General features: G+C 42.7%; 1 protein-coding gene across 2 annotated transcripts in view; it reads right to left on the reverse strand.

Moving 5' to 3' along the window:
• Positions 1 to 27,526, reverse strand: part of FGD5 (FYVE, RhoGEF and PH domain containing 5) — a 145,909-nt gene that overhangs the window by 41,012 nt on the left and 77,371 nt on the right. For both annotated transcript variants that reach the window (XM_066597012.1, XM_066597011.1), the window contains exons 6-12: positions 21,235 to 21,386; positions 20,586 to 20,742; positions 19,138 to 19,225; positions 11,107 to 11,157; positions 9,603 to 9,661; positions 3,524 to 3,595; positions 1,885 to 1,953 (exon numbers count right to left, since the gene is read on the reverse strand). In XM_066597012.1, coding sequence (XP_066453109.1) covers positions 1,885 to 1,953; positions 3,524 to 3,595; positions 9,603 to 9,661; positions 11,107 to 11,157; positions 19,138 to 19,225; positions 20,586 to 20,742; positions 21,235 to 21,386 — 648 coding nt within the window. The remainder of the gene's footprint in view (positions 1 to 1,884; positions 1,954 to 3,523; positions 3,596 to 9,602; positions 9,662 to 11,106; positions 11,158 to 19,137; positions 19,226 to 20,585; positions 20,743 to 21,234; positions 21,387 to 27,526) is intronic.

Genomic DNA, 27,526 nt, shown 5'->3' on the forward strand with positions numbered 1-27,526 from the left:
CTGCAATTAAACCATACGCCACTGTCGCTATATCGCTGTTACCGCCTTATAGATGTCTGTTCAAGAATCACTATGTGGGCCTCTAGGTCTGCTCCACCACCGAGCAACATCACACAGTGCGACATTATACATGACCAGTACATGAAGATCTGCCTGTAGATGCCATCAGTAGGCCAGGCACAGCACAGGTCGCAGGTCCCATTCTCTCAGGCCCATCTGATGAGCCTGAGATCAGCTTATAGCGGAGTGTGCAAGCAAGTACGAGAGGTTTATAGAAGAGGTTGGAAGCAGCCTGCAACTATGAGCCACAACAGAGTCAGTTAAGGCAGCTCCAGTCACTGAACCGCTATAATACGTAGAGAATAAAAAGCTTTCACACGCATATCCAGGGGACCCACCAATTGTGCCTTCAGAGCCACACTAGGTTTGCTGTGTAGTCAAAGAGACTATAACTCGATCCTGTAAGGACGCGACTGTGTTGCAAAGTTTTAAAACAGTGTTGCTAAGTTAAAGAGACTGTACCACGGATTCAGCTGCCAAGTAAGGACTGTTAAGGCCCTTTTAGACACAACGAGAATCGCTCAAAAATCGCTCAAAGCTCTCTTTTGAGCAATTCTCATTCTGTCTAAATGCAGGGACGTCGTGCAGTTTTCTTGCAGGAGTCGCTGATCGCTGAATTCTAACTTGCAATAATTGAGCAATCAGCTGTCATCAGCGGAGCAGGCTGTTATCAGCTGGCTATGCTGATAAGATCCTCTGTGCCTGTGTCCTGCTGTGAATTCACAGTGGAGACACTGGCAGTCAGAGCAGAGAAGAATACAACTGTTTGATTAGTGGCTGCGATGGTGTCCCGCTCCACTTGCATATTCTATAGTAGATAATTAGCTACTGTATAGTATGCAAAGATGATCGCTCAAAACTGTCACTCAAACTATAGTTTGAACGACTTTTGGGCGATCATCTATCAGTGTAAATGGGGCTTTAACGTTTACCACAATGTGTGTGCTGTTTTAAAATTTGCCTACCAAAGGGGTCTCACATGTTGCAGTAGAAATCTATGGATCGCAATACAAACTTGCACAAGTGTTCTATTGAAATGAATTTGAATGCACCCGCCTGCAACTCTGGATCAATCAAATGGTACAGATCCATCAAGATGCTTCGTTTGAGCAACCCGGAGCATGCCTAGTGCGATTTAGTCACATGACTAAAGTCATTATATAACACTAGACTTAAGGCTGGAGTATATTGACATGTCTTAGCTGTTGGTAACCACCATAGTATGCAACTATGTGTCATCCCTCAATGTACTGCTTCAAATATGTTCTGGATTATCAGGATTTCTGGACTATCAGACTAAAGGAATCTTACTGTATATACATATTATAGGAATCTTCCCCTTTTCAAAAGGAAAGCAACCAATGATACGCTTGCAGGGTTGGAGGGGACAGGTCATTGTGAGGCAGCGGCCATGTTTGGGTCATTACGGTTGCTTCAGATCTGCCATTTTTTATTTAAAGCAAACACAAAAGCTTCTAGAATAGAAATGTTAATATATACTCATTGTAAGAGAAAACACGTTCCCCTAGAAGAAGTTGTAATTTTGCTGCAAAACTTGACATGCAGTTAACGAGTACGCTCGCTCATCTCTAATTGTAATCGTTTACTTACATCAGCGTTATAATCACAGAGAAATTCCATCCCGACAACCTCTAGGGGAGGGATTCGTTTTTACAATGAGTGTATAAAGAAGCAGACCAGATTGAGGCAACCTTAAAATATGAATTATGCACAATTTTGGTGCATTAATAAATGGAATTTTGTAGAACGGCATTATCCCTCCATATAGCCTCCCTCCACGCTTCTACACATAGCTCATCTTACCAGAAACAAGTGTCGAGGATGGCGGTTTTTCCCAGACACCTTCATTAATGTCCCCTCCTTAACAAACTCCTGTGAGAATAGAAAAAGAGAGAATAGTGAGAAGAATGTGGTGTCCTCATATCACATGACCTGATGGCTGCAGACAATCCCAATTATCGCTAAAAATAGGATCATTTATACTCAACCAGCACCAACAACACCTCGTCTGCTGCACAGGAGCGTGCGAGAGGAGCGAGTGTGCAAATTAGGATGGAGAAGACAATTGTATACAAAATCATTACCGCATCATCATCCAGTCCTTGACGTGTCAGCGCGTCATTGTCCTGTCCGCCGAGTGTCAGCGCGTCATTGTCCTGTCCGCCGAGTGTCAGCGTGTCATTGTCCTGTCCGCCGAGTGTCAGCGTGTCATTGTCCTGCACCCCAAGAGTCAGCGTGTCATCCTGTTCCCCGAGTGTCAGCGTGTCATTGTCCTGTCCGCCGAGTGTCAGCGTGTCATTGTCCTGCACCCCAAGAGTCAGCGTGTCATCATCCTGTTCCCCGAGTGTCAGCATGTCATTGTCCTGCACCCCAAGAGTTAGCGTGTCATCATCCTGTTCCCCGAGTGTCAGCATGTCATTGTCCTGCACCCCAAGAGTCAGCGTGTCATCATCCTGTTCCCCGAGTGTCAGCGTGTCATTTTCCTTTCCAACAAGTATCAGTGTATCATTATCCTGTCCCCCAAGTGTCAGCGTGTTATTGTCCTGTCCACCGAGTGTCAGCGTGTCATTATCCTGCACCCCAAGAGTCAGCATGTCATCATCCTCTTCCCCGAGTGTCAGCGTGTCATTTTCCTTTCCAACAAGTGTCATCATGTCATTGTCCTGTCCCCTACATGTCAGCATGTCATTGTCCCCCAAGTGTCAGCGTGCCATTGTCCTGTCCCCCACATGTCAGCGTGTCATTGTCCTGTCCCCCAAGTGTCATCATGTCATTGTCTTGTCCCCTACATGTCAGCATGTCATTGTCCCCCAAGTGTCAGCGTGCCATTGTCCTGTCCCCCAAGTGTCATCCTTTCATTGTCCTGTCCCCTACATGTCAGCATGTCATTGTCCCCCAAGTGTCAGCGTGCCATTGTCCTGTCCCCCACATGTCAGCGTGTCATTGTCCTGTCCCCCACGTCAGCGTGTCATTGTCCTTTCCACCACGTCAGTGTTTGATTGTCCTGTCCACCACATGTCAACGTGTCGTCTTGTCCGTCGAGTGTCAGGTTGTCCTGACCGCCGAGTGTCAGCATCCCCCAGATAGGTATAAGTATCAAATCCTAAATAACTGTGCTTCATTATTTGCACTGGGGTAGCTATAGGGGGTGCAAAGGTAGCAGTCACATCTGAGACCTTGTGTCTGGGGACCCAGGGACCCATCTGTCACATAAGAAGACACCAGTATTATAAATGGCACATGGTAGGTTTGGGGGCCCTGGTACAGATTTTGCAGGGTTCCCAGGAGCTTTCCCTCTCTGACTAGAAAGAAGTCCCTGTAATAACATCATGGTGTCAGAAGTCTCCTTTAGTTACTGAATCTATATTTTCTTGGAGAAAACCTGAGGCAGCGAATCCGATTTCCTGAAGATGATGATGAGGTGGAATCTGCGGTTACTTACTCTCCCAGGCTGGAGGAGGCTGCGCTGTCCCCGGACACTGTACTCGATCTGTACCAATTTCTGCAGATTCTCCTACAATAGACAATAGAATAGACTCGTCATCGACTCCTCGCAATTGTCGCATATACAAATGTTATTTTAATTGCTTTGTTTTGTAGCGTGAAGTATAAATCACGTCCGGAGCTGGGAATAATCCAGCGCTGACAGCAGAATGCATCGTGCCCATCTCCAGCGTCTGTCTCAGCTGATTAATAACAGCATTCACACCGCAGGTGGCGGAGCAGGAAGACGCTGGTGTGAATTGCAGCGCACTGAATGAGCGCATCTGAATTTTTGCAAACATAAACACGCATCATTGTGCCCATTCAGCAGTTTATTCAGCAGTTTCATCCCATTGTCGCATGCTACGTGATAAATAGATATGAGGTTATAGAGCACTCACTTAATTTAAAGAGGCAGTAACCTAATTGTAATTTGTGCAGGTAGAAATATGAGGGAATTGCTGGAAATGCAATTGTCTTATATAATGTCTTGTAGCCCCTGCCATTATACATATATAAACAGTAAATATAATTCCCATTACAGTAACAATATGATTTGAATGGAACATTACTGCTTCCTTGGTGGTCACTAGTGGTACTGCAGGATTCAGCAATATTTTGGAGATTTCAGGTACCGCTTGTTTTGCTTCAACTCTCATGACACACTGGTGCAATCACTAGATACTTGGCTGGTCTCACCATCTAGCAAACCTGGACAGGTGCTGGGGCCCACTGAGCCTGGAGGGCCCCACTCAAGGCTGGAATCGATCTGGTCCTCGTTCTTTCAGATCAATTGTATCCACATCTTACAGACACAGATACAATTGACTATGATAGCGGCACTGCAGAAAGCCGAGCTTTTCCCGATCTGCCATCTGGTGCCTTCTTTGTCACACAGGTGGTACAATGACGTAATCGCCCCACCTGCGTCATTCTGCATGATCCTAACCAGAAAAGGTCAAGGTGAAGGATAGAGGATGGCGTGGGTATGTGATGATGAAGAATGAGTTTATTATTTTAGGTTACTACTCAGGGGGCGCTGCGGGAGTTATAAATGACTCAGGGGGCGCCGCGGGACTTATAAATGACTCAGGGGGCGTCGCGGGACTTATAAATGACTCAGGGGGCGCCGCGGGACTTATAAATGACTCAGGGGGCGCTGCGGGACTTATAAATGACTCAGGGGGCACCGCAGGACTTATAAGTGACTCAGGGGGCACAGTAGGACTAATAAATGACTCAGGGGGCACAGCAGGACTAATAAATGACTCAGGGGGCGCCGTAGGACTTATAAGTGACTCAGGGGGCGCCGCAGGACTTATAAGTGACTCAGGGGGCACCGCAGGACTTATAAGTGACTCAGGGGGCACAGCAGGACTTATAAGTGACTCAGGGGGCACAGCAGGACTTATAAGTGACTCAGGGGGCACAGCAGGAATTATAAGTGACTCAGGGGGCACAGCAGGACTTATAAATGACTCCGGGGGCGCCGCAGGACTTATAAATGACTCCGGGGGCGCCGCAGGACTTTTAAATGACTCCGGGGGCTCCGCAGGACTAATAAATGACTCAGGGGGCACAGCAGGACTTATAAATGACTCAGGGGGCACAGCAGGACTTATAAATGACTCAGGGGGCACAGTAGGACTTATAAAATGACTCAGGAGGTACGGTGGGGCTTATAAATGACTAAAAGAGCATAGTGGAGCTTATAAATGACTCAGAGGACACAGCAGGACTGATAAATGACTAAACCTGAGCTGACAATGACTAGATACATTAGATTTAAGTGTCTACAGCAGAGAGGACATTAAACTGATATTCCATTTTGGAGCTAGTTAAAGTGTCCCATTTATAGAAAACAAAGCAGCGATTCTCTACGCTCCGCACCCCCCCCCCCCTTCACACACTCACACACACACACACACTTGTAAAAATCTTAGCTGCCTATTACCACCACTAGGGGGTGATCTTCACAGCTGTTTAAAGGGGTTGTAAAGGATTGGAAGAATTTTTCTATCGACAATGCCATGCATCTGAGCTTCAGTGCCAGACACAACCCACTGACCAGAGTGGCTGTGTTTTTGCAAGAAAGCAGCCATGTTTATTCCAGCACAACCCCTTTTTAAGGCTCCTATTGATCGCAGTAGTCTTTTCTGCTGCATGTGGCCCCAACTTCATCAAGCGTATTAGGAAAAGTTGTTAATCATTTATGCGGCTGTTTTGTCTGGAGGGGTAATGTTTCTCCTTGTGGACAGCAACACGAGGGTGTCAAAGGCTTACAGGCCATGCAATATACCCTAGGAAAACGCTATGCAAATGAGTGATTGAATAATGTCTCCACAGCGCCATCTATTGCAGGTAGCTACCCTTTGCTACTGTTTAGTAATGGTTGCTGCACTTTAAGTACCTTCAAGTTGGAATTTCAATATAATTTACTCTACCATAGAGGTACAGTTGCACCTAGACAAATTGTTTGACAACTGGTGATTCTAATAGTACGTTGTAAGATCATAAAAGTCGGCTCCTTGAAGGAAGTTGTATTGAGAATAAGGAGGAATTTCCGGTTCCTCAACTCACCAATACTTGTAGTACCACACAATGACCACCAGGAGTACAGGAACTTTCCATTTAAATCCTATTATTATTTGTAGCATGCAATTTGTGCATTAACTTGGGCAGGAACTGTATATACTCTGTATACGAAGACTAAGCAGATACGAAACACTTAATAAACGCTGCCTCTATTCGGAATGGAGTCAGCGATATTCCGTTATTATGTCACTCTCCAGGATTTATGTAGAAACAATATTGTGGTCTTTAGAAGATGAAGCCAATTCACGGTTACAGATGTATTTTTTAGCATCTCGTAAGAAAAGCATTACACCCTCCCCTGACCAGAACTGATGGACTTATTGATCTCGGCTTGTATCGACCCAGCAATGAGAAAATGTCCAGGCGGAGAAGAAAACTCTCACTGCTCCCATGGGGGCCGACACGTTAGCGGTTGTGAAATTTCTCAATGTTGACAAGTCGTCTCTAGAGAAACCTCTTATAGGATTTTCTGACTGGAAACTGTTTAAAGGTAAAAACGAAGTAAAGCAATCATAATAAAAGCGATCGCCTGAAGATACGAGAGAGTGGTGGAGGGGTAAGCAAAGTTGTAACAGTGCCGACACCTGGAGGAACCAATCAGAAATTACTTCCAAGGGTAAAATTAAAGGGTTGTTCAGTCTGTATGGGCATTGGAGGTAAAAGAGGGCATCACCCTTCTGAAGACCCATTAGAATGACACTAGTGCACCAAGGACCTAGAAGCCAGTCATACAATCTCCTCCTTTTACAGTGCATTCACATGGGCGAGTGCAATATATATAAGAGTGTGATATCGCACTCTTAAACCTTCGATTTCTGAAATGCGATTATTCTTGCTGCCAAAGAAAAAAATAATGGGCGATTCTGAAACAGAATTGCCCAAAAATAGGGCATGTAGCAAATTTTCAATCTTGGATCGTCGATCCATGATAAAAAAAAATTGCTCATGTGAATAAACACAGTGAGAACTATGTGTTCTGTTCATGTGTGATATCACAAGTGAAAATCGTCGCTCTGATTGCATCCTTGGAGTGTATTAGCGCAGGCAAGTGTGATATCGGTCAGAGGAACTCCGATGAATATCGCACTGGTAAACCTGCAATTGCGATACATTTTGAAAAATAGATCATAGCACATACAATTTTCATGTGTGTTTTTCACGTGTGTAAATTACACGTAAAAATAGAAAAATTGCATCACACTTGCATGAAGCTTGCAATTATATGCGACTGTGATGCTTTTTTTTTTCAGGCTCCCATTGGAAAAATTGATGATTCTTAAATCACTCAAAAATAGGACATGCAGCAGTTTTTCTTTCTCAGAGCATTGGTCTAGGAGAAAAATAACTAATCTGTATTAACGCATTGAAATCAAGGAGTTCTTTCCACGTGTGAGTTTTCTCCATATCGTAATTGGACGGAACTCACGCTTGAAAGTCACGCGTGTGAATGCACCCTTATAGTTATAGTCTGCTATTAAAGTAAACCTGCAGAGTCCTGGGACAAAATCCTCTCTCAGAATCAGAGGAGGTATATCGCTTGCTGTTCTTTTCTGTTGTCCCTGTGATCTGCGGGTTTCAGGATCTAGAATCATAGCGTCGTAGAGTTGGAAGGGACCTCCAGGGTCATCGGGTCCAACCCCCTACTTAATGCAGGATTCAGTAAATCATCCCAGACAGATGTCTGTCCAGCTTCTGTTTGAAGACTTCCATTGAAGGAGAACTCACCACCTCCCATGGCAACCTGTTCCACTCATTGATCAACCTAAACATCTAATTTGAATCTCTCCAAGTTAAATACCATTCTGTTAGTCGCTGCCCACTGTGCAAGCTTTTCTAGATCTTTTTGAATACTCTCTCTCTCTTCCCTAGTGTTAGCTATCCCTCTTAGGTTTGTGTGGTTGGCAAATTTGATCAGTTTCCCCTTAATCTCCTCCTCTAAATCATTTATAAAAAATGTTGACCAACACTGGGTCTAGGACAGAGCCTTGTGGCCCCCCACTTGATACATTCTTCCACTTGGATGTGCAGCCATTTATGACCACTCTTTGAGTACGATCACTCAGCCAGTTGTGAACCCACCTAACAGTTGTCTTGTCGATCCCATAAATCATCATTTTTTCAATATGGATGGTATGAGATTATTTGTCAAATGCTTTACTAAAGGCAAGATATGCTATATCTATGGCATTTCCCTAATCAACCTAGTCCATGATTCTGTTTTCATCCATCCATGACCGCTGCCCCCTCTGGTTTCGGGACAAGATTGGATGGTTACTTAAGGACGCCTGCACACGAACAGGATGGATTCTGCATGTGGGATCCCGCAGCAAACTCTGACCCCGTGTCCGACCGATGACCCCGCGTACCTGTATGGAATTTTCTTAATCTGTACTGTTGATGGTGTGGCCACATGCGCAGTACAGAATTTGCCGCGCCATCTCTAGGCGATGACGCAGATACCGCAACCTTTCCACAATGATGATTGTGTAAGGGCCGCCTAAAAATAGAGCAAGCTGCAAATTTTTCCTCCAAGTGGAAAATCGCAATTGATTTCCATTTGTGTGCAGGAAAAAAAAAGTTGCTTTTTCATTGCATGCTATCAGTATTTGTTGCGGAATCCGGAGGCGGACGCCAGCTCCGGATTCCACAATGCAAATCCGCCCCTGCGCAGGCGGCCTTAAAGTAGGTTACTTGCTTGGGAGCCCCTCTATGTCCCAGAACAGAGAGCAACTCAATAAGAGCGGCTCCTGTCCTAGTGAACCTTCTGATGCCTGGTATTACAGATTGGCTATTTATGTGAATGACCATAATGTAATATAACATTTTCCCTGTATTGGCTACTGTAGGGGAAATTACAGGCTCGCCACAGCTTTCCCTGGCAAAATTGGCGGTTTGCCAGTGTTGCAGAGAGCAGGTCATGGTTTGACTGCCTACTCACCCCAAGCCCCATATTCTAAAAATCATTGTGCATGTTGGCAGCATCCGTTTAAAGGAGCTGTCTAGTTATAAACCATTGATGACCTGTACTTAGGATAGTCCATGAATAGAATATGGGCAGGAGTCTGTTGCTCAGGACCCCTGACAATCAGTAGTTCACTTAGCTGATGTGCTTGTGCATGAAGCAGATAGCTCCATTCCCACTGCAGTGACCAGGCTTGGTATTACAGGCAAAGTTCCCACTTATTTCAATGCCTGCAATACTAAGTCTTGCCACTGCAGTGGGAACGGAGCTGACTGCTTCCTACAGAAATTAGCTCAGTATACGAGTACGCTAGCCCAGCAAACAGTTGATCAGTGAGAGTCCCAAACTACGACCCCTGCCAACCTACTATAGGTGGCTCATCCTGAGAATAGGCCATCAATAGTTTACAACCGAACAACCCCTTTAGTGCTGCACCTTGATGCATATATCTGCTTGAAGTATAAAGAGAGCTTTCACTTACCCCATGGCGCATACTCTCAATTGCTCGATCTGCGACTTCTGAGACAATGAGCAGGGCGGCTGCAATACAAGAGGCATTGATTACATTCAGTTCATTCTGCAACTCGTTATACATTCACTATTGCAGCATCTAATAATCAACAATTAGGATACAAGTGTAGGGACCGTGATGCTCTGGAGCAAGGTGCTGCGTTCAGGCTCTTCCCAGCCTCTCCGCTCTTGGGGGGAGGGGGCTTTGTCACCTTCAGAGTTGGAACACAGAGGTGGAGTTTTTAACGAAATTCTCTTTTGACATTACTTTCTCTTTATTTTGAGAACCGTGTCTTTTATTATCTGAGTTTAACTCCACATTCCATGAATTTTCATCGCCATCATTGATTATGTGTCAACGTGATGAAACAATTTTGCAACTCAGATTTTCCCCGTCTGCCTTCTCTCTGCACACATCTGAGTTTGATGAATTGACTGGAACAAAATTTGCACAGATGAGCAGGGCGGCCGTCTGGAAGTTCCTTAAGAGTGACTTTGATGAAGAGACTCTAGCAGTGGCAGACACACGCGCATTAATTAACCTCTGTGACCGTCAACTGTACAGACCCTGCACTATGCAACAGTATAGAGCACTCATCCATATACACTCAATAGCCCCTTTATTGGACCCCATCTAGTACCACGTTGACTCCTTTGCCTAGTAGAATCGCAGCAATTCGTCCTGGCGCAGATCTCACTAGGTGATGAAATTATTCTGCAGGAATATCGGCCCCTGCGGACAGGAAGCTTCTTGCAGTTGGTGCGGAATAGATGGAGGTGCTGACATGTTCTGACCAGCTGACAGGAAGGGGTCATCAATTCATGCTGCTTGAACCAAATTCTGATCTCCCATCAGCACGGGGCAACAGAAATCTGGATCCATCTAAACAGGAGAGATTTTTCTGCTCTTACGGATCTGTTTTTTGCACTATTTGCCCGCTGGAGTTTCACCTTTCTTTTTTTCCTAGACACAATGGCGCTGTAACTGGTCGTCTGCTGTTATAGCCCATCCGTGCTAAGGAACGGCAAGTTGTGCGTTCAGACACGTTAGTTGGAATACCAGTGTTGTATTCGGTTGACTGTGCAACACCTGTTGGTCAGAACGATTCCTGACAACCTCCTCTGCCCCCTTTTAGTAACGAGTTGTTTCCATCCACAGGATCCCTTTCGCTGGATGTTTTATCCTCAATCACGCCATTCTCAGTTAGTTGCAGTATTAGCGTTGTATTCTGCTGACTGTGCAGCGACTGTTTGTTAGACCGATTCCAAATGTGAAAGGGTCGGGCGCTATAATAAAGGGATGTTGGTTCTAATGAACAGCCATTCAGTATATAGTCTATATCCACTGATAGTGTATTTATAGGCTGTGTGTACTGACAGTATATACACATCCTATACACAGTATATGCACTGGTGGTTCATTCCCATTCTTTATACACACATTGTGTATCCTCAGCTTCATCCTGCTTACTCACCTTGAGTATCTTCATACTCCACCAAGTCAGGACAAAGATTGTTCAAATAATCTGCAGGTACAAAACATGGAAGCAGTTCAGCACCATAAGTGATAAATACAGTACAATCCAATTGCAGGAATACAGCTTTTTGTGGAAAAACTTGCTTTTTATTTTCTTGTGGTGCTTGAATAATACAGAGAACGCGTTTCGGTTATGAAACCTTGTTCACCTCTGACTAACAAATGCATAATGCAGACCTTAAAAAGGTTTAGTGAAAATAAGTGAATTAAAAACACATGTGCAATTAACCCATGGCAATCTGTTACTTCAATTACCAGAGCTCGTTCCTCCTGCAGGAACTTGCCCTGATCATTTTATATATGCATGACATATTATATGGTATATAAGAATAGCATATTCATATACATATACTGAGCGCTCCGCTGAAAAGAGTAGAGTATGAAAACAATACATCATTGTTATAGAAACAAAAGGAAAATAACCTTTCTGACAGCAATATTAAATCAAGACACAAATTATTAGTATGGAATGTTATTACCAGCGATATATAGTAATCCATAACGCTACACCATACACTTCCAGCATAATGAAATCATGCTGGAATAAATGTGTGTTACTTGAGAAATAATAATTATTATACCTAATAAATGTATAAAAGGTCCGTTTTATAATTCATTCCTTTAGGGAATCTTGTATTTAAGTTTAATATCCAGAACGCTTCTCTTTTAAACACTTTATCCGGGTTGATTGTTCCTTTCTTTTTATTTACGACCTTTTCAATTCCAAAGAATGAAAAAGTATTTAAACTGCCTTTATGCTTATCACAAAAGTGTTTAACCGCACCTGAACTGTTCACATTATCCTTTTTGATGTTACGGATGTGTTCATTGATTCGGGTCTTCAACTTTCGTGTGGTGCAACCTATATAATTCAAATTACACTCTCTGCATTGAATCATATATACTACATTAATAGTGTTGCAGTTAATATAATTGCAGATTTTATACTCTTTATTATTGTCGCTGTCAGAAAAAGTTTTTCTCCTATCAGTTAAATGGCATACGGTACATCTGGAATTGCCGCAGCGGAAAAAACCTTGAAATTTCATCCATTGCGGTTTTCCCTGACTGGAGGAAAAAGTGCTAGGTGCTATCAGATCTCCCAAATTTTTACTTCTTTTTGCAACACACTTAATTCCCTCATTCAATATCTCATCAACAATATCATCTTGTCTTAAAACAGGCAAAAATTTGAAAAACATTTTTTTAATCTCATAAAAATTTCTGCTGTACGCTGTAGAGAAAACCATTCCCTTACTAATATTTCCTTTTTTGCTTATACACTTATCCTTAAGTAGCTCTTCCCTGCTAACTGTTTCTATTTTAGTACATGCCTCATTCAATAATGGCTGTTTGTAACCTCTCTGATACAGCCTATTTTTGATGTCCATTTTTGCTGCATTAAATGAGACATCATCAGAGCAAGATCTTTTTGCTCGTATGAGTTCCCCTACGGGGATAGCTTTGATAGTGTGTCTGGGATGACCACTATTTGCATGTAGTATGGTGTTACCCGCTGTTGTTTTTCTGTATAATTTGGTCTCTATTCCTTTAATACAATCACCTTTCAGGGTCAAATCCAGAAATGGTACTTCCACGTCACTATGCATCACAGTAAACTGTAAATTGACAGAATTATTGTTGATATAATTTTCAAACTCACTGATTTGTTCGTGCACCCCATTTCGTTCCAGGCCCTTATTCCAAATAATTATTATATCGTCAATGTATCTCGCATACCACATCAAAGAAACCAACGCACATAGAAAAAAGAAGAAAGATAATCTCACTTTTAGAGAAAAAATCGGTTTGAAGGAATTTATGGAGAATAAAAATTTAGTGATACGTAAATCTGATAAGGGTGGTAATATAGTATTGCTGGACTCTGACCTCTATGCAAGCCTTGTTAAAAACATATTAAATAATACTGATATATATAAAAAAATTGATACCAATCCACTACAAGGTTGTTTGAAGGAACTTGACAAGTTGTTGCATATGGGAAAAGAGTTTGGCATATTGGATGATAAAGCTATTTCATATCTGTCTCCCCCTAATCCAGTCATGGCTTTATTCCATGGCCTTCCTAAAATCCATAAGGGAATATTCCCGCCTCCATTGCGACCGATAGTTGCAGGGATCGGCTCACCCTGTGAGCATTTGAGCTCGTGGGTGGACCGATCCCTGCAACCGTTGGTATATAGAACCCCGGGTTTTTTGAGAGACAGTAAGCATGTAATACAAAAGTTGCAAAATATGAAGTGGAATGATGACTTGTGTTGGATCTTATGTGATGTCAAGGATCTGTATTCTTGCATACCACACCATGCGGCCATAGAAGCAGTACGTTTTCATTTACAGAATTTTAGTAATTACAGTAATGAGCTGAAGGAATTTATTTTGCTATCTACGGAATTTTTGTTAACGCATAATTTTTTCTCGTTTGATCAACAATTTTTCTTGCAAATTTCTGGAGCCCCGATGGGATCTAAATTTTCTCCGGTTATAGCCAATCTCTTTATGAGTTGGTGGGAAGATTCCTTTATTTTCAGTCATAATAATCCCTTTGTTGGTCGCATGGTGTGGTATGCGAGATACATTGACGATATAATAATTATTTGGAATAAGGGCCTGGAACGAAATGGGGTGCACGAACAAATCAGTGAGTTTGAAAATTATATCAACAATAATTCTGTCAATTTACAGTTTACTGTGATGCATAGTGACGTGGAAGTACCATTTCTGGATTTGACCCTGAAAGGTGATTGTATTAAAGGAATAGAGACCAAATTATACAGAAAAACAACAGCGGGTAACACCATACTACATGCAAATAGTGGTCATCCCAGACACACTATCAAAGCTATCCCCGTAGGGGAACTCATACGAGCAAAAAGATCTTGCTCTGATGATGTCTCATTTAATGCAGCAAAAATGGACATCAAAAATAGGCTGTATCAGAGAGGTTACAAACAGCCATTATTGAATGAGGCATGTACTAAAATAGAAACAGTTAGCAGGGAAGAGCTACTTAAGGATAAGTGTATAAGCAAAAAAGGAAATATTAGTAAGGGAATGGTTTTCTCTACAGCGTACAGCAGAAATTTTTATGAGATTAAAAAAATGTTTTTCAAATTTTTGCCTGTTTTAAGACAAGATGATATTGTTGATGAGATATTGAATGAGGGAATTAAGTGTGTTGCAAAAAGAAGTAAAAATTTGGGAGATCTGATAGCACCTAGCACTTTTTCCTCCAGTCAGGGAAAACCGCAATGGATGAAATTTCAAGGTTTTTTCCGCTGCGGCAATTCCAGATGTACCGTATGCCATTTAACTGATAGGAGAAAAACTTTTTCTGACAGCGACAATAATAAAGAGTATAAAATCTGCAATTATATTAACTGCAACACTATTAATGTAGTATATATGATTCAATGCAGAGAGTGTAATTTGAATTATATAGGTTGCACCACACGAAAGTTGAAGACCCGAATCAATGAACACATCCGTAACATCAAAAAGGATAATGTGAACAGTTCAGGTGCGGTTAAACACTTTTGTGATAAGCATAAAGGCAGTTTAAATACTTTTTCATTCTTTGGAATTGAAAAGGTCGTAAATAAAAAGAAAGGAACAATCAACCCGGATAAAGTGTTTAAAAGAGAAGCGTTCTGGATATTAAACTTAAATACAAGATTCCCTAAAGGAATGAATTATAAAACGGACCTTTTATACATTTATTAGGTATAATAATTATTATTTCTCAAGTAACACACATTTATTCCAGCATGATTTCATTATGCTGGAAGTGTATGGTGTAGCGTTATGGATTACTATATATCGCTGGTAATAACATTCCATACTAATAATTTGTGTCTTGATTTAATATTGCTGTCAGAAAGGTTATTTTCCTTTTGTTTCTATAACAATGATGTATTGTTTTCATACTCTACTCTTTTCAGCGGAGCGCTCAGTATATGTATATGAATATGCTATTCTTATATACCATATAATATGTCATGCATATATAAAATGATCAGGGCAAGTTCCTGCAGGAGGAACGAGCTCTGGTAATTGAAGTAACAGATTGCCATGGGTTAATTGCACATGTGTTTTTAATTCACTTATTTTCACTAAACCTTTTTAAGGTCTGCATTATGCATTTGTTAGTCAGAGGTGAACAAGGTTTCATAACCGAAACGCGTTCTCTGTATTATTCAAGCACCACAAGAAAATAAAAAGCAAGTTTTTCCACAAAAAGCTGTATTCCTGCAATTGGATTGTTTTGCGTCTGTCAGAGCCAGAAGTAGCTGGATGGCAATCAGCTTGTGAGTATACTTGCTAGCGGAACTGAGGTGTGCAGCACATGAAGACAAGGTGGGACTTTTTATTGTTTGCTTCTTATGGATAAATACAGTAACATAGTTACACTTCTGCTTTTATGTCTGCTGCCATGCATAGACATACACAGCATAGAGTCTACATATACAGTCCCTATAGGGGCCATGCAAATGGGGGGTCTAGCTTAGAATGGCCCTATGCTGATTTGTTTACCTCACTAGAGATTACCTAGACGGGAAACAACTGTAACAAACCCCCAGCTGTGAGCAGGACTAGGGTTACATTGGTGTACAGACTCTAGATGGAAATAATTTTTCCATTAACTGACAGCAAGTGAATAAAGGTGAGAAACTGAAACATGAAGAATATTAAGAATCTGCAGAACAATTCATTGTAGGAAGATTACCCATCATTTATATAAAAACGAACAATTCCACAGAGTAATGTTTTGTTTGAGATCCTATTTCTTAGCGTTATTTCCAGAAGCCCGGCAATCTCTGCGACTTCAGAACTTCAGCACATTTCCTGCACTTGGGGGATGAGGCTTTACATAGACAATACCGTATATTCTATCTTTTATTAAAAAACAGGAGTGTGACACCAATATGTCACTGCGAGACGAGCCGCTCATATATCTACTGCCGACTCCACATCACGCTGATAATCTGATAGAACAATATTACATTCCGCAATTGTCAGAGGACGACTGAAGGAGCGACACCGCCGCTCAAGACACAGCTCTAAATTCATTACTGTCACAGACACAGGTGTCCCAGGGGTCAGGACCGAGTCACAGGGCGACGTACGACAGCGGAGATTTATACAAAACGTAGAACTTTATTATGAAAGTGATACTTGTTATATTTCATAAAAGTTGTATCTCTGTGGGTTATCTAGGGGGCAACAGAAGGCACATAAGGGGGCAGCATTATGGTGGTTATATTCTTGTACATAGGGGATAGTATTATAGTGGTTTTATTCTTGTACATAGGAGGCAGTATTATAGTAGTTATATTCTTGTACATAGGGGACAGTTTTATAGTAGTTATATTCTTGTACATAGGGGGCAGTATTATAGTAGTTATATTCTTGTACATAGGGAACAGTATTATAGTAGTTATATTCTTGTACATAGGGGGCAGTATTATAGTAGTTATATTCTTGTATATAGGAGGCAGTATTATAGTAGTTATATTCTTGTACATAGAGGGGCCAGTATTATAGTAGTTCTAGTCTTGTACATAGGGGGCAGTATTATAGTAGTTATATTCTTGTACATAGGTGTCAGTATTATAGTAGTTATATTCTTGTACATAGGGGCAGTATTATAGTAGTTATATTCTTGTACATAGGGGCAGTATTATAGTAGTTATATTCTTGTACAGAGTAGGCAGTATTATAGTAGTTATATTCTTGTACATAGGGGGCAGTATTATAGTAGTTATATTCTTGTACATAGGGGGCAGTATTATAGTAGTTATATTCTTGTACATAGGGGGCAGTATTATAGTAGTTATATTCTTGTACATAGAAGGCAGTATTATAGTAGTTATAGTCTTGTACATAGGGGGCAGTATTATAGTAGTTATATTCTTGTACATAGGGGGACAGTATTATGGTAGTCATATTCTTATACATAGGGGGCAGTATTATAGTAGTTATATTCTTGTACATAGGGGCAGCATTATAGTAGTTATATTCTTGTATGTGGGAGCAGTATTATAGTAGTTATATTCTTGTACATAGGATGCAGTATTACAGTAGTTATATTATTGCACATAGGGGGCAGTATTATAGTAGTTATATTCCTGTACATAGGGAGCAGTATTATAGTAGTTATATTTTTGTATATAGGAGGCAGTATTAAAGTAGTAATATTCTTGTACATAGGAGTCAGTATTATAGTAATTATATTCTTGTACATAGGGGACAGTATTATAGTAGTTATATTCTTGTACATAGGGGACTGTATTATAGTAGTTATATTCTTATATAGGGCCCAGTATTATAGTAGTTATATTCCTGTACATAGGGAGCAGTATTATAGTAGTTATATTTTTGTATATAGGAGGACAGTATTATAGTAGTATAGTAGTAGTAGCATAAGGGACAGCATTGTACTAGTTTTATTCTTGTACATCTTGTTCATTAGTTAGGTAGGAACTGTTAGCTGAGATGAGTAAATCCCTTGGGCTACAATGATGTAGTGACATTCAGGACATACACTACTGAGAAGTGACTTGTTCCATTGCAGACAGCTTTATGAGTGGTACAGTAATAATACACCCTGTTACCAAACACAAGGGGACACGGTTATGTCAGTGACTGCAAATATAAGGAATAGGCTGTATCCGGAAAAAATTAATTTCCAGTGAGAAATTAATTTATCATCACTGCTGGAAATGATCCGGCAGCTGGCATTTTAGTCATTTTTCCTTGGAAAAGAGCTGCCACCAGCTCTGCTACATTGATATAATGTTACTAATCAGACTGTAAAGGGAGGTTAAAAAAAAAAAATAAATTGCTCAAACCGCTTACACAGCACTGGACTCAAAAGGGTGTGTAGACTAAAGCAAAACATTTTTATAGTTCAAATGCATGTAAATTTAAAAAAAAAATAACAAAAATTTGCAAATAGTTCAGATTAAAAATCTGCTCCCTACAGCACAGAAACGGTTAAATCCTGTCTGTAGATTAAGGTTCTATTCGCACAATTTTACTGAAATTTAGCGGTGATCACAGCAATAAAGTGAGTGAACACACTTGTTCACCCACTTTACAGTTGTTTCTTCTATATATTTTGCGCCTCTGTCACATGCCGTTGTGCTCCAAAGCCAGGGCAACTGGCAGGTGATTTTATCAGGACAGGAGATTCAGTGATGTCCCATTAACCTGCCATGTGGGCTTCTAATATAGGAGACCTCAGCAGGTTCATGGGATGCCACTGATGATGTCTCGGTTGGGCCGTCTGTTAGCCGCAGCAGTCGCATGGGTAAACAACCTACATGACTGCCGCAGAGCAAGTAAACAAGGCATTGGATGACAGGAGCAGAAGCATCACAACAGAAAGAGGAGAATTTTTGGGGGGGCTATCCGGGGATTAAAATTTCTACCGGGCACCTGCTGAGTCGGACTAACCACTTCAGTCTAAGATCCCACAAGGGGTCACGTGGTATTGTGGACCTCCGATGTTGGTGGCGTCATAGGTGAGAGATGGGCTGTTGGTTCATTGTAACAATTAAGCAAGCCCCTCTTTCTAACACTGAATTAGCGGTGCTGGTAAGGAATTTACGCAGACTTTATATGTAGTCTGTACCCATGGAGACAAACACGTCTGCATAGGAGCTGAGACACAAAACGAGAGGACAGTATAAGGGAGCGTTCACACGTAGCTAGAAAAATTCACATCAAACCACATCACAATCCGCACCAAATGGTATGGATTTTGACATGGACTTTGGTGCGGATTTGTTTCCACTGCAGAAAATCTGCAGCAAATCAGCTGTGTGTGAAAATACCCTAAATCATGCCTATTTGTAAATTTGCTTTATTTTTATCTAAGATTTCCTGGAGGAAATAAAATAGAGTTCAAAAGTGAGCATGTCCTTTAAAAAAAGGAGGTTCTCACCTGTGAGGATCATGTGATACTGGAAGATTCTCTGCACCACTTTCACCAGTTCATGTTTAACACTTGATTGTCCGCGCTGGAAGTTCCTCTACTCGTCGGAATAATGAAAGGAAAATGAAAAGTTCTATTATTATTGTTTGTATATTTATGGAAGCCATCTGCGTCTAGGAAAGCAGAGTTACAACAAATAAAGCTGGAAGAAAAGCACAAAGGGGTTTAACCTGGCTTTCCTAGAGCCCTGAATAGCAATTATACTGCCCAGTTATGCAACAATATAAGTGGAGAATGAAACACTTTATAAATAGGTAGATTTGTAACTCCGATATGTAGGAAGGCTGGCTGACATCCTATGTGGCAGCCATGTTACTTATTACCCAACTCACCTAAATTTTTACCCTACACCACGCCCTTAATTCCCCTTCACAGTAATACTGCACATTAGTGACCCTCTAAAAGTAAGGCTGCATTCAGACGACCGTATATTGGCTGGGTTTTCACGCCCAGCCGATATACGGCGTCTCTCTCTGCAGAGGGAGGAAGCTGGAAGAGCTGGGAGCAGTGCTCTGAGCTCCCGCCCCCTCTCTGCCTCCTCTCCACCCCCTGCGCTATTTTCAATGAGGAGAGGCGGGGCGGAGCTCATTTCTGGAACTTAGCCCCGCCCCCATTCCACCTCCTCTCATTGCAAATAGTGCAGAGGGGCGGAGAGGCGGTGGAGAGGAGTCAGAGAGGGGGCAGGAGCTCAGAGCACTGCTCCCGGCTCTTCCAGCCTCCTCCCCCTGCAGAGAGAGACGCCGTATATCGGCTGGGCGTGAAAACCCAGCCGATATACGGTCGCCTGAATGCACCCTAATAGTGACTCTTTCAAAAGTAATATTGTCCCTCAGTGACCCCTTCACAGTAATAGTGTCCCTCAGTGACCCCCCCAATAGTAATAATGTCCCTCAATGACCCCTCACAGCAATAGTGCCACTTACTGACCCCACCTTCCCCCACAGTAATAGTGCTCCTTGGTAACCCAAGCACAGCAAGAGCACCTTAATGCCGCCCCCCCCCCCCCCCCATAGTAATAGTGTCCCTTGGTGACCTCCCTACTGTAATAAAACCCCTCACAGTAACAATGTGCCTCACTGATCCTCTCATAATTATAATGCTCCTCAGTAACCTCCTCATAGTAATAATCCCCCCCCCCAATGAACTCCTCACAAGAATGCCCATGAGTGACCCCCTTACAATAAGAATGCCATCAGTGACCTCCTCTCAGTGACAGTGCCTCTCTAGGACTCCTTCACAGTGATAGTGTCCCTCAGTGATCCTTTCATAGTAGTAATGCCCATCAGTGTCCCCCTCACAGTAACAGAGCCCCTTAGTGACCCCTTTGCTGCATGGGGCAACAAGACCTGTTATGAGAAGTGATGCCCATGAACAGTCATTTTAATTAAGGAACCTACCTCAAAGTCCCTTATAACGGCGGTGATGTGGGGGGACTTGAGGCTACAATCTTCAAGGGCAGCTATTGTCTTGTCGAAAGCGACAATAAAGGCTGTATGGTGCTGGAATTTGGACTCCCGGCTTAGAAAGACATCTGCAATTTTCTGGTTTTCCTCCCTATAAATACAAAACAAAGGAAGTTCTGATTATTAAAATCATATAAACCCAGGTACATAGACAGTTCAATAAAAAGAAAAAAGGAGGGACATTCACAAGTCCCAAAAGCTCCCCTTTCAATGTAAATTAGCAACAACCCCCTCTCTATTTTTTGCCCAACTTCCAGGAGAGTCCTGCATAGTAGGAGATTTTATACTGGGCAGTTTCAGCTCTAAAGTCTGCAGAATAGTGAGTGCAGCTCTGGAGTATAATACATGATGTAACTCAGGATCAGTACAGGATAAGTAACGTATGTACACAGTGACTCCACCAGCAGAATAGTGAGTGCAGCTCTGGAGTATAATACATGATGTAACTCAGGACCAGTACAGGATGAGTAGTGTCGTATATTTACAAAGTCACTAAACCTTTTTGCCTCTTCTGTCATGTGACAATTTAGTTGAACAGAGTTTGTGCCGTTCTTTCTCTCCCAGTCTCATACTCAGGACTCACCAGTACTTTATTCTCTCTTCCAATTCCTCCAGAATTTCTTCGTGTAATAGGTAGACATACAGCAACTGGCTCAGTCCATGCCGTAGCCTCAGCTCTTCCTCCTCATCTTCCTCCTCACTGCCGAGCACCCTGAGCATTGATGCATGGAATTCCTGTAAGGAAACAAAATAAGTTATTCCTATTGGTCCGCTGCTGCAGTATATACCCAATTCACAGATCTGTCCTATAGGGGGCACTAGCCTCCTCCTTTCACCAGGAACCATCTGTACAGTGTTAATTTCAGAGAATTGCACACATAGGAGGTCCCTAATATATGACCACAATCGCTATCTTCAGAAAGCAGAACAATCCACCATCACCCTGCAAACCTGTCAGCAGAAGGTAGCTTGCTCAGGGTCAGATTATAGAGATGGCAAAGGAGGCGACTGCGTAGGAACATCCACCACAGTTTCCTTAATCTGTTTTACTAACTAGAAGAAATCCAGTAGCAGAGTGCAAGTTTATTGCCACCAGGAGAATGTGTCTGCCAGAACAAAAAAAACAGACAGTGTGAACGCAGCCATATCCCAAAATCCATTATACTTTTCAGCGCGAGTTTCAGTCAGACCAACTTGATATCAGTGGGTTCTGCTGATGTCGGCATATAGCCCTAGAATTAAGCTGCACATGTGTCGTGCGAAATAAAATCTCCGTCTGGAGGGGGCGGAGCATGACAAAGGGATCCAAAAAACCTGAAGGACAATGGCCATTACCACTGACTACCATGATATGACACTGTAATGCCCCATTTACACGGGATGGTCGGCTAAACGGTCAGTTCAGGTGACGTCACCGCTGGTTGTTAGCGCTCATGCAGAGCATTTAGACAGGCAGATCACTGCTGAGTATCGCTCATTTTTCGCTGGCTTCTCTCTCAGTTCTTCACATTCTACGTGAAGCGGGAAAAGTTTGGACGCAGCAAGAAGTGAGCGAACCAGCGATGATTTTTCTGCTGGTGGAAAGGGAGCGACAAACGAACAGTGAACACCTAATAAACGATGGCTGTGCATTTAGACGTATCGGTTATCACGAGAGATGAGCGAGCACCCAAATGCTCGAGTACGCGTTATTCGAGTCAAGCTTTTCGTAAAATTCGAGAGCTCTACTCGAGTAACGAACCCCATTGACTACAATGGGAGACTCGAGCTTTTTGTATGTGGGACACCGGGTGCCGAGCTTTTTTTTTTTCTTTCCCTAGGTCTCTCGGTCTCTCTCTCTCTCGACAAAAAAATTGCCAATGACGCAGAGTATATTCACTCAACTCTAGTTATCACACATTTTAGTTTGTTGGAATGCAATAATCGTCCCATGTAAATGGCCCTTCACTCAGGACTGAGCCCCTACCACATTGTTTTCCCACCTTGGCAGTGCCGTCTATACAAACACCAACTCCGCTCTTGACTTTCGCAGTTCAGGAGGTTAAAAGAACAGTTGTAGCATCTTATTTGCTCAAGAAATCCATAAAGCATTAACTCAGAACAGCTGACAGATTCCCCCCGGGGACGCTACGGGCGCAGAGCGTTTAAAGACGTTTTATCTGCATGGAGAAGCTTCGCTTACAGTCGGACGTGGCGACTATACAGGGTTGTCCACAGAAATATGTCGCAGCGCCACACACTTATGAAAACTGTCTAAAAGACAATCTATCTTTGTTGCCCATAGCAACCAATCACAGTGCAGCTTTCATTTCCTATACTGCTAAGGTAAATTGAAAGCTGCCCTGTATTTGGTTGTTGGGGCAGAGGCCTCTTTCACATTGGCGACAGGATATCGCAGCTGTGTTCTGTGATTTTTCGCGGCGATATCACGATTTTGTGTTGATGCAAAGTCGCGCTACTTTGTAGTGCTCTTTTGTCAGAATTTTTTGTGGGGCTTAAAATATAATCCCTCCCCCAAAAATAAGCCCTAGCTGACCTTAAAAAAAAACAGAACTCCAATATATTACCTGTGTCCACTCTGCCGCACTTCTCCTGAAGCAGTTCTGCAGCACTTTGTTGTCTTCAGCCACCATTCAATGTGATGGCTGTGATTGGTTCATCGAGTGCTGCAGTGATTGTTTCTCGAGCGCCACGGCTCAGCCAATCAGAGCCAGCGCTTCCTGGAGGCAGGATTTTTTAACCCCCTGACCAGGAAGCGGTGGCTGAAAACTGCAAACAAGTGTCACAGAACTGCTGGAGAAGTACGACGAAGTGAACAGCGCCTGTTAGGTCATGTATTGTTTTTTCCCTACTGTAAAAGTTGCATCGCACTGCACGAAAACTGCGATTTTGTGCGATGTGATGCAACACAAAGGAAGGCTTCATAGGGAAACATGGGCTACAAGACATCGCAAATTGCGGCTGTATAGAGCATACCACGATTTTTTCCCCCGCATTGTAAATTACAAAAATTTGCTAGAACCCAGTGGGCTTCACATACATGCGATTTGTAACACTGTCGCATCGTGAGAAAATCTTGCAATTTTGTCACCCCTGTGAAAGCGTCCTTAAGGGCTTCTACCCACTAGGGTTTTTTTAACGCTGCGATATCGCTGCGTTTTGTTAATGCAAATGTCAATGGGACTTTCTAATATTAAAATCACATTGCACAAAAATCACAGAAGCGCAAACCTGCCATTTTTGTGCAATGCGATTTTAACATAGGAAAGTCTCATTGACATTTGCATTAAAAAAACGCAGTAATATCGCAGCGTTTAAAAAAAAACCAATAGTGGGTAGAAGCCCTAAGGCTGCATCCACACGGGCTACAAAATCATCGCTACAAAACGCATCTATGTGAAGCCCATGGTGTCCAATGGCCTCTTTCACATGAAAGATGTTTTGTAGCTTCACATACATGCGTTTTGTAGCGATGATTTTGTAGCCCGTGTGAAACAGGCCTTAGGTTTGCGTGTATATGTGTGCGTGTAATATATAGCTTCCTACTACACGCTCCACCTCACACTCCATCAGCACAGTATCCCAGGACCGCACTCTCATGGAAGCTGAGGAGAACCTGTCAGGTGCCCACAGCAACCACTCACAGAGTAGCTTTCATTTTACCTCAGCAGCATAAGAATTGAAAGCTGCGCTGTGATTGGTTGCTATGGGCAACAGACAGATTGTCTTTTAGAAGCTTCCATAGGAGTATGGTGGCGGGATAATTATCTGTGGCCACCCTGTATCATAACAGGAACTGCTAAGTGCATGTGAAGAGCGATAAAAGGACCAACCTCCATCGCACTATGTAGTCATATCATAGTAACACAGTATGCTAGGCTGAAAAAAGACAAATGTCCATCCAGTTCAGTCTGTTTCCTCCCCCCCCCCCCATGTTGATCCAGATGCAGTCAGAAAAAAACAATGAGGCAAAAAGCAAATTTAGGCCCAATGTCCACATGTCAGTCAACACAGCAACAGTATTATATAGTATTCTGCTGCAGCCATTCAATCCTCCGTCTATATTGTCAGGCTTTAGATTCAAACTGGAAATGCTGAGACCTTTAGTTCCCCATGTTCCATTGAGTTACTGATCACCCATGTCCACTGAAATCAACAGCTCTATACACAAATAAAGCTGCCAAGTACCAAAAACAGCCCATTGTCCTCAATGCAGATTCGCAACGCCACCAGGACGGTCGGAAATGTCACATGACCTGCGTGGAATTCAGGAAGCTGCTGTCCTTCCTGCTAAACAGTTCTCTCTGTACTTCTAGCGGACTGTAAGGTGGGGATGGTGACTATTGTAACACTGCAATTTACCGACCTCCATGCTGACTTCACACTTGGCTATTCCTGGAATATAGTGAGAATTGCGCAGTGATGACCTCTAACTCTGCCAAAAGAATATATTAAAGGCGAAGCGTCTTCTGCTTTATTAGTATAGATGTGCCACTTTCGGGACGCTGAGGATTCCTGGTCTGGGGGGTCAAGTAACAATCTCCATCAACAAGCAGAATTGGTTCCTGATTTTACAAGATTGTAAATGAAGAGGGCGAAGACGCTGCGCTGGCACGTGATGGCAGTGATAAAAATATAATTCAATCTGTAAACCTTGCGCTCATTTTCATTCATCTAAGTGACTAAGCCCATTCGCCCGACTTGCCCTTAATCGCAATCTTGCAATTTGTCTGGGATCCTCCCATGTAGCATCTCATCGAGGTGGGCATTATTTGCTCTAAGAGCAGGACACTGCCACCATTGTTTTTAGGGTTTTGTTCTTAGAGTGTTAATTATTCAGTAAAAATAACCTGATAACTTTCTTATGTTGATCCACACGATTACAGCGATACCAAGTTTACGCCTAATACACACGGGCGTATTTGCACTGCGGGATCTGGAGCTCCGGATCCCGCAGCAAATACAGCCCATAGGACATGCATTGAAAAATGTATTTCCATGCCCACGAGCGGAAATCAACTGCGATATTCCGCTCACGGGGTGGAAATCTTGGCATGTCCTATTTCACTGCTGACGCGCCGCCTCTGCACTGCGCCTGTGTGGCTGTGCGCCAGCCGGCACATCCACAGCACGGAGTGAAGACGCCGGACAGGTAAACCAGAGATTACTGCAGGGGCACAAGGTCGCATCCCGCTGGAATCCGACCGGGCCGTCTGCATTTGGCCTTATAGAGATTTTACTTTTTACTACTTTAGCACAAAAAAAGATGTTTTTAAAGAAAATCAAACATTCTAAATTTGTATTTTTCTGGCAATGGAGCTCTGTGAGCGCTTGTTTTTGCAGGAAGAGTTGTTCCTCAAAATGGTACCAATAAAACTACATGTGACTGTTGGGTTGCTTTTTATTGCGTTGTTTTGGGAGGCGAATGAAATAAAAATAACAGTTCTAGCGTTACTTTTTAAAATTATTTTATGGCATCGCCATGTGAGATAAATAACAAAATATTTTTATTATCTGAGTCGTTACGAACGCGGTAATGCCTATTATGTGCTGTTTTGTTTTTTTTCATCTTTTTAAAAGGATAATTAGTATTTTATCTATTTAAAAAGAGTTTTACAGGGAAAAAATGCCATTTTTTTAAGGACTTATTCACACAAGTGCATATTCGCCATGTTTTTATGCCCCACCGTATATTCGCGACCATCTGAGGCATTGGTTTCCAATGCATTCGTTCAAACGGGTAATTATACGACACGTAAAAACGTTGACCCGCTGAAAATAGAACATACGTGACTAAAATACGCCTGGCATATGTACAGTGGCCAAAAAGATAGTTCTGGAACTAACTTTTGGCCAATATACACTGGCAGGTCCTATAGACTCCTATGGGAGCAGGGGGAAAAAACAGAGGGGGAGGCAGTTTAGCAGCATTCAATGCTGCAAAAAGCTTACAGGTGCCTCTATATAGGCATTGGAAGGTATCCCGAGGATTTTTGCAGAGCGAGTGTTTTTTCCATGGTGCAGCGTATTTTTTTCTCTAAAAATGACGCTCATGGTCGTGTGAATGGGCGAGAAAATGCTGGCCGGGATTGTGGAAAAACGCCCATTTACGTGGTTTTACGGTGCTGGTGGGCAAACGTAAAAACGCCTACGCTCTTGTGAATGAACCCTAAAACTGGGTATATTGGCGGTCTCTAAGGGGTTAATGGGTGGTGTGAACCTGCACAGGGGCTGCAACCTTAACAGACAGGGAAGTGGAAAATGGTATCAGTAAAAGTAGGGTGGGGTCAGGCAGTTCCTGAAAAGGGGCCTTATTTTTGTATTTGCTATGAGTCACTATCTTAGAGAGGAGGAAAAAGCTATTGTACAGACTGACATCACCCAAATAGCATTGCGTTGACCTAGCAGTGTATTTAGAATGGTGCCCCCCAGCAGATATCAAAATGGGCCCCACATCATGGTGCTGGGGATTGCCATCCAGAACAGAAGGGTCTTGTGTTGGCTTCCCCTCCTTGTCCTATTTCATGGCCCTTGGTCTAATTCCTCACCCTTTTATTTGCCAACAATGCAGTTCCCGTGGGGAAGGTAGTCCTGCTTCCACCAACCTCCAACCAGTAACTGCAGACCAACCTGGGCTGGGCCCTCTCTCTCCAAGGGCCCCTTAGCAGCTGCACGGTCTGCCTCTGTAGTGCGGTTGCACATGGCAGTACACCAGCTGGATTGTGCAGTCCTGAACAGCCAGTGTGAGATTGAGATAAAAAAGTCACCTCAGGAGATCACTTAAGGTGGATCTCTCCTTTAAGTAGTTTAAGGTGGCGGTACGAGGAACAGTTACTGTAAATCGGCATAAAAAACTGTCCTGGTAATAAAAGCAG

The sequence above is a fragment of the Eleutherodactylus coqui genome, chromosome 3, assembly GCF_035609145.1.
Source record: "Eleutherodactylus coqui strain aEleCoq1 chromosome 3, aEleCoq1.hap1, whole genome shotgun sequence".
NCBI classification, from domain to species: Eukaryota; Metazoa; Chordata; class Amphibia; order Anura; family Eleutherodactylidae; genus Eleutherodactylus; species Eleutherodactylus coqui.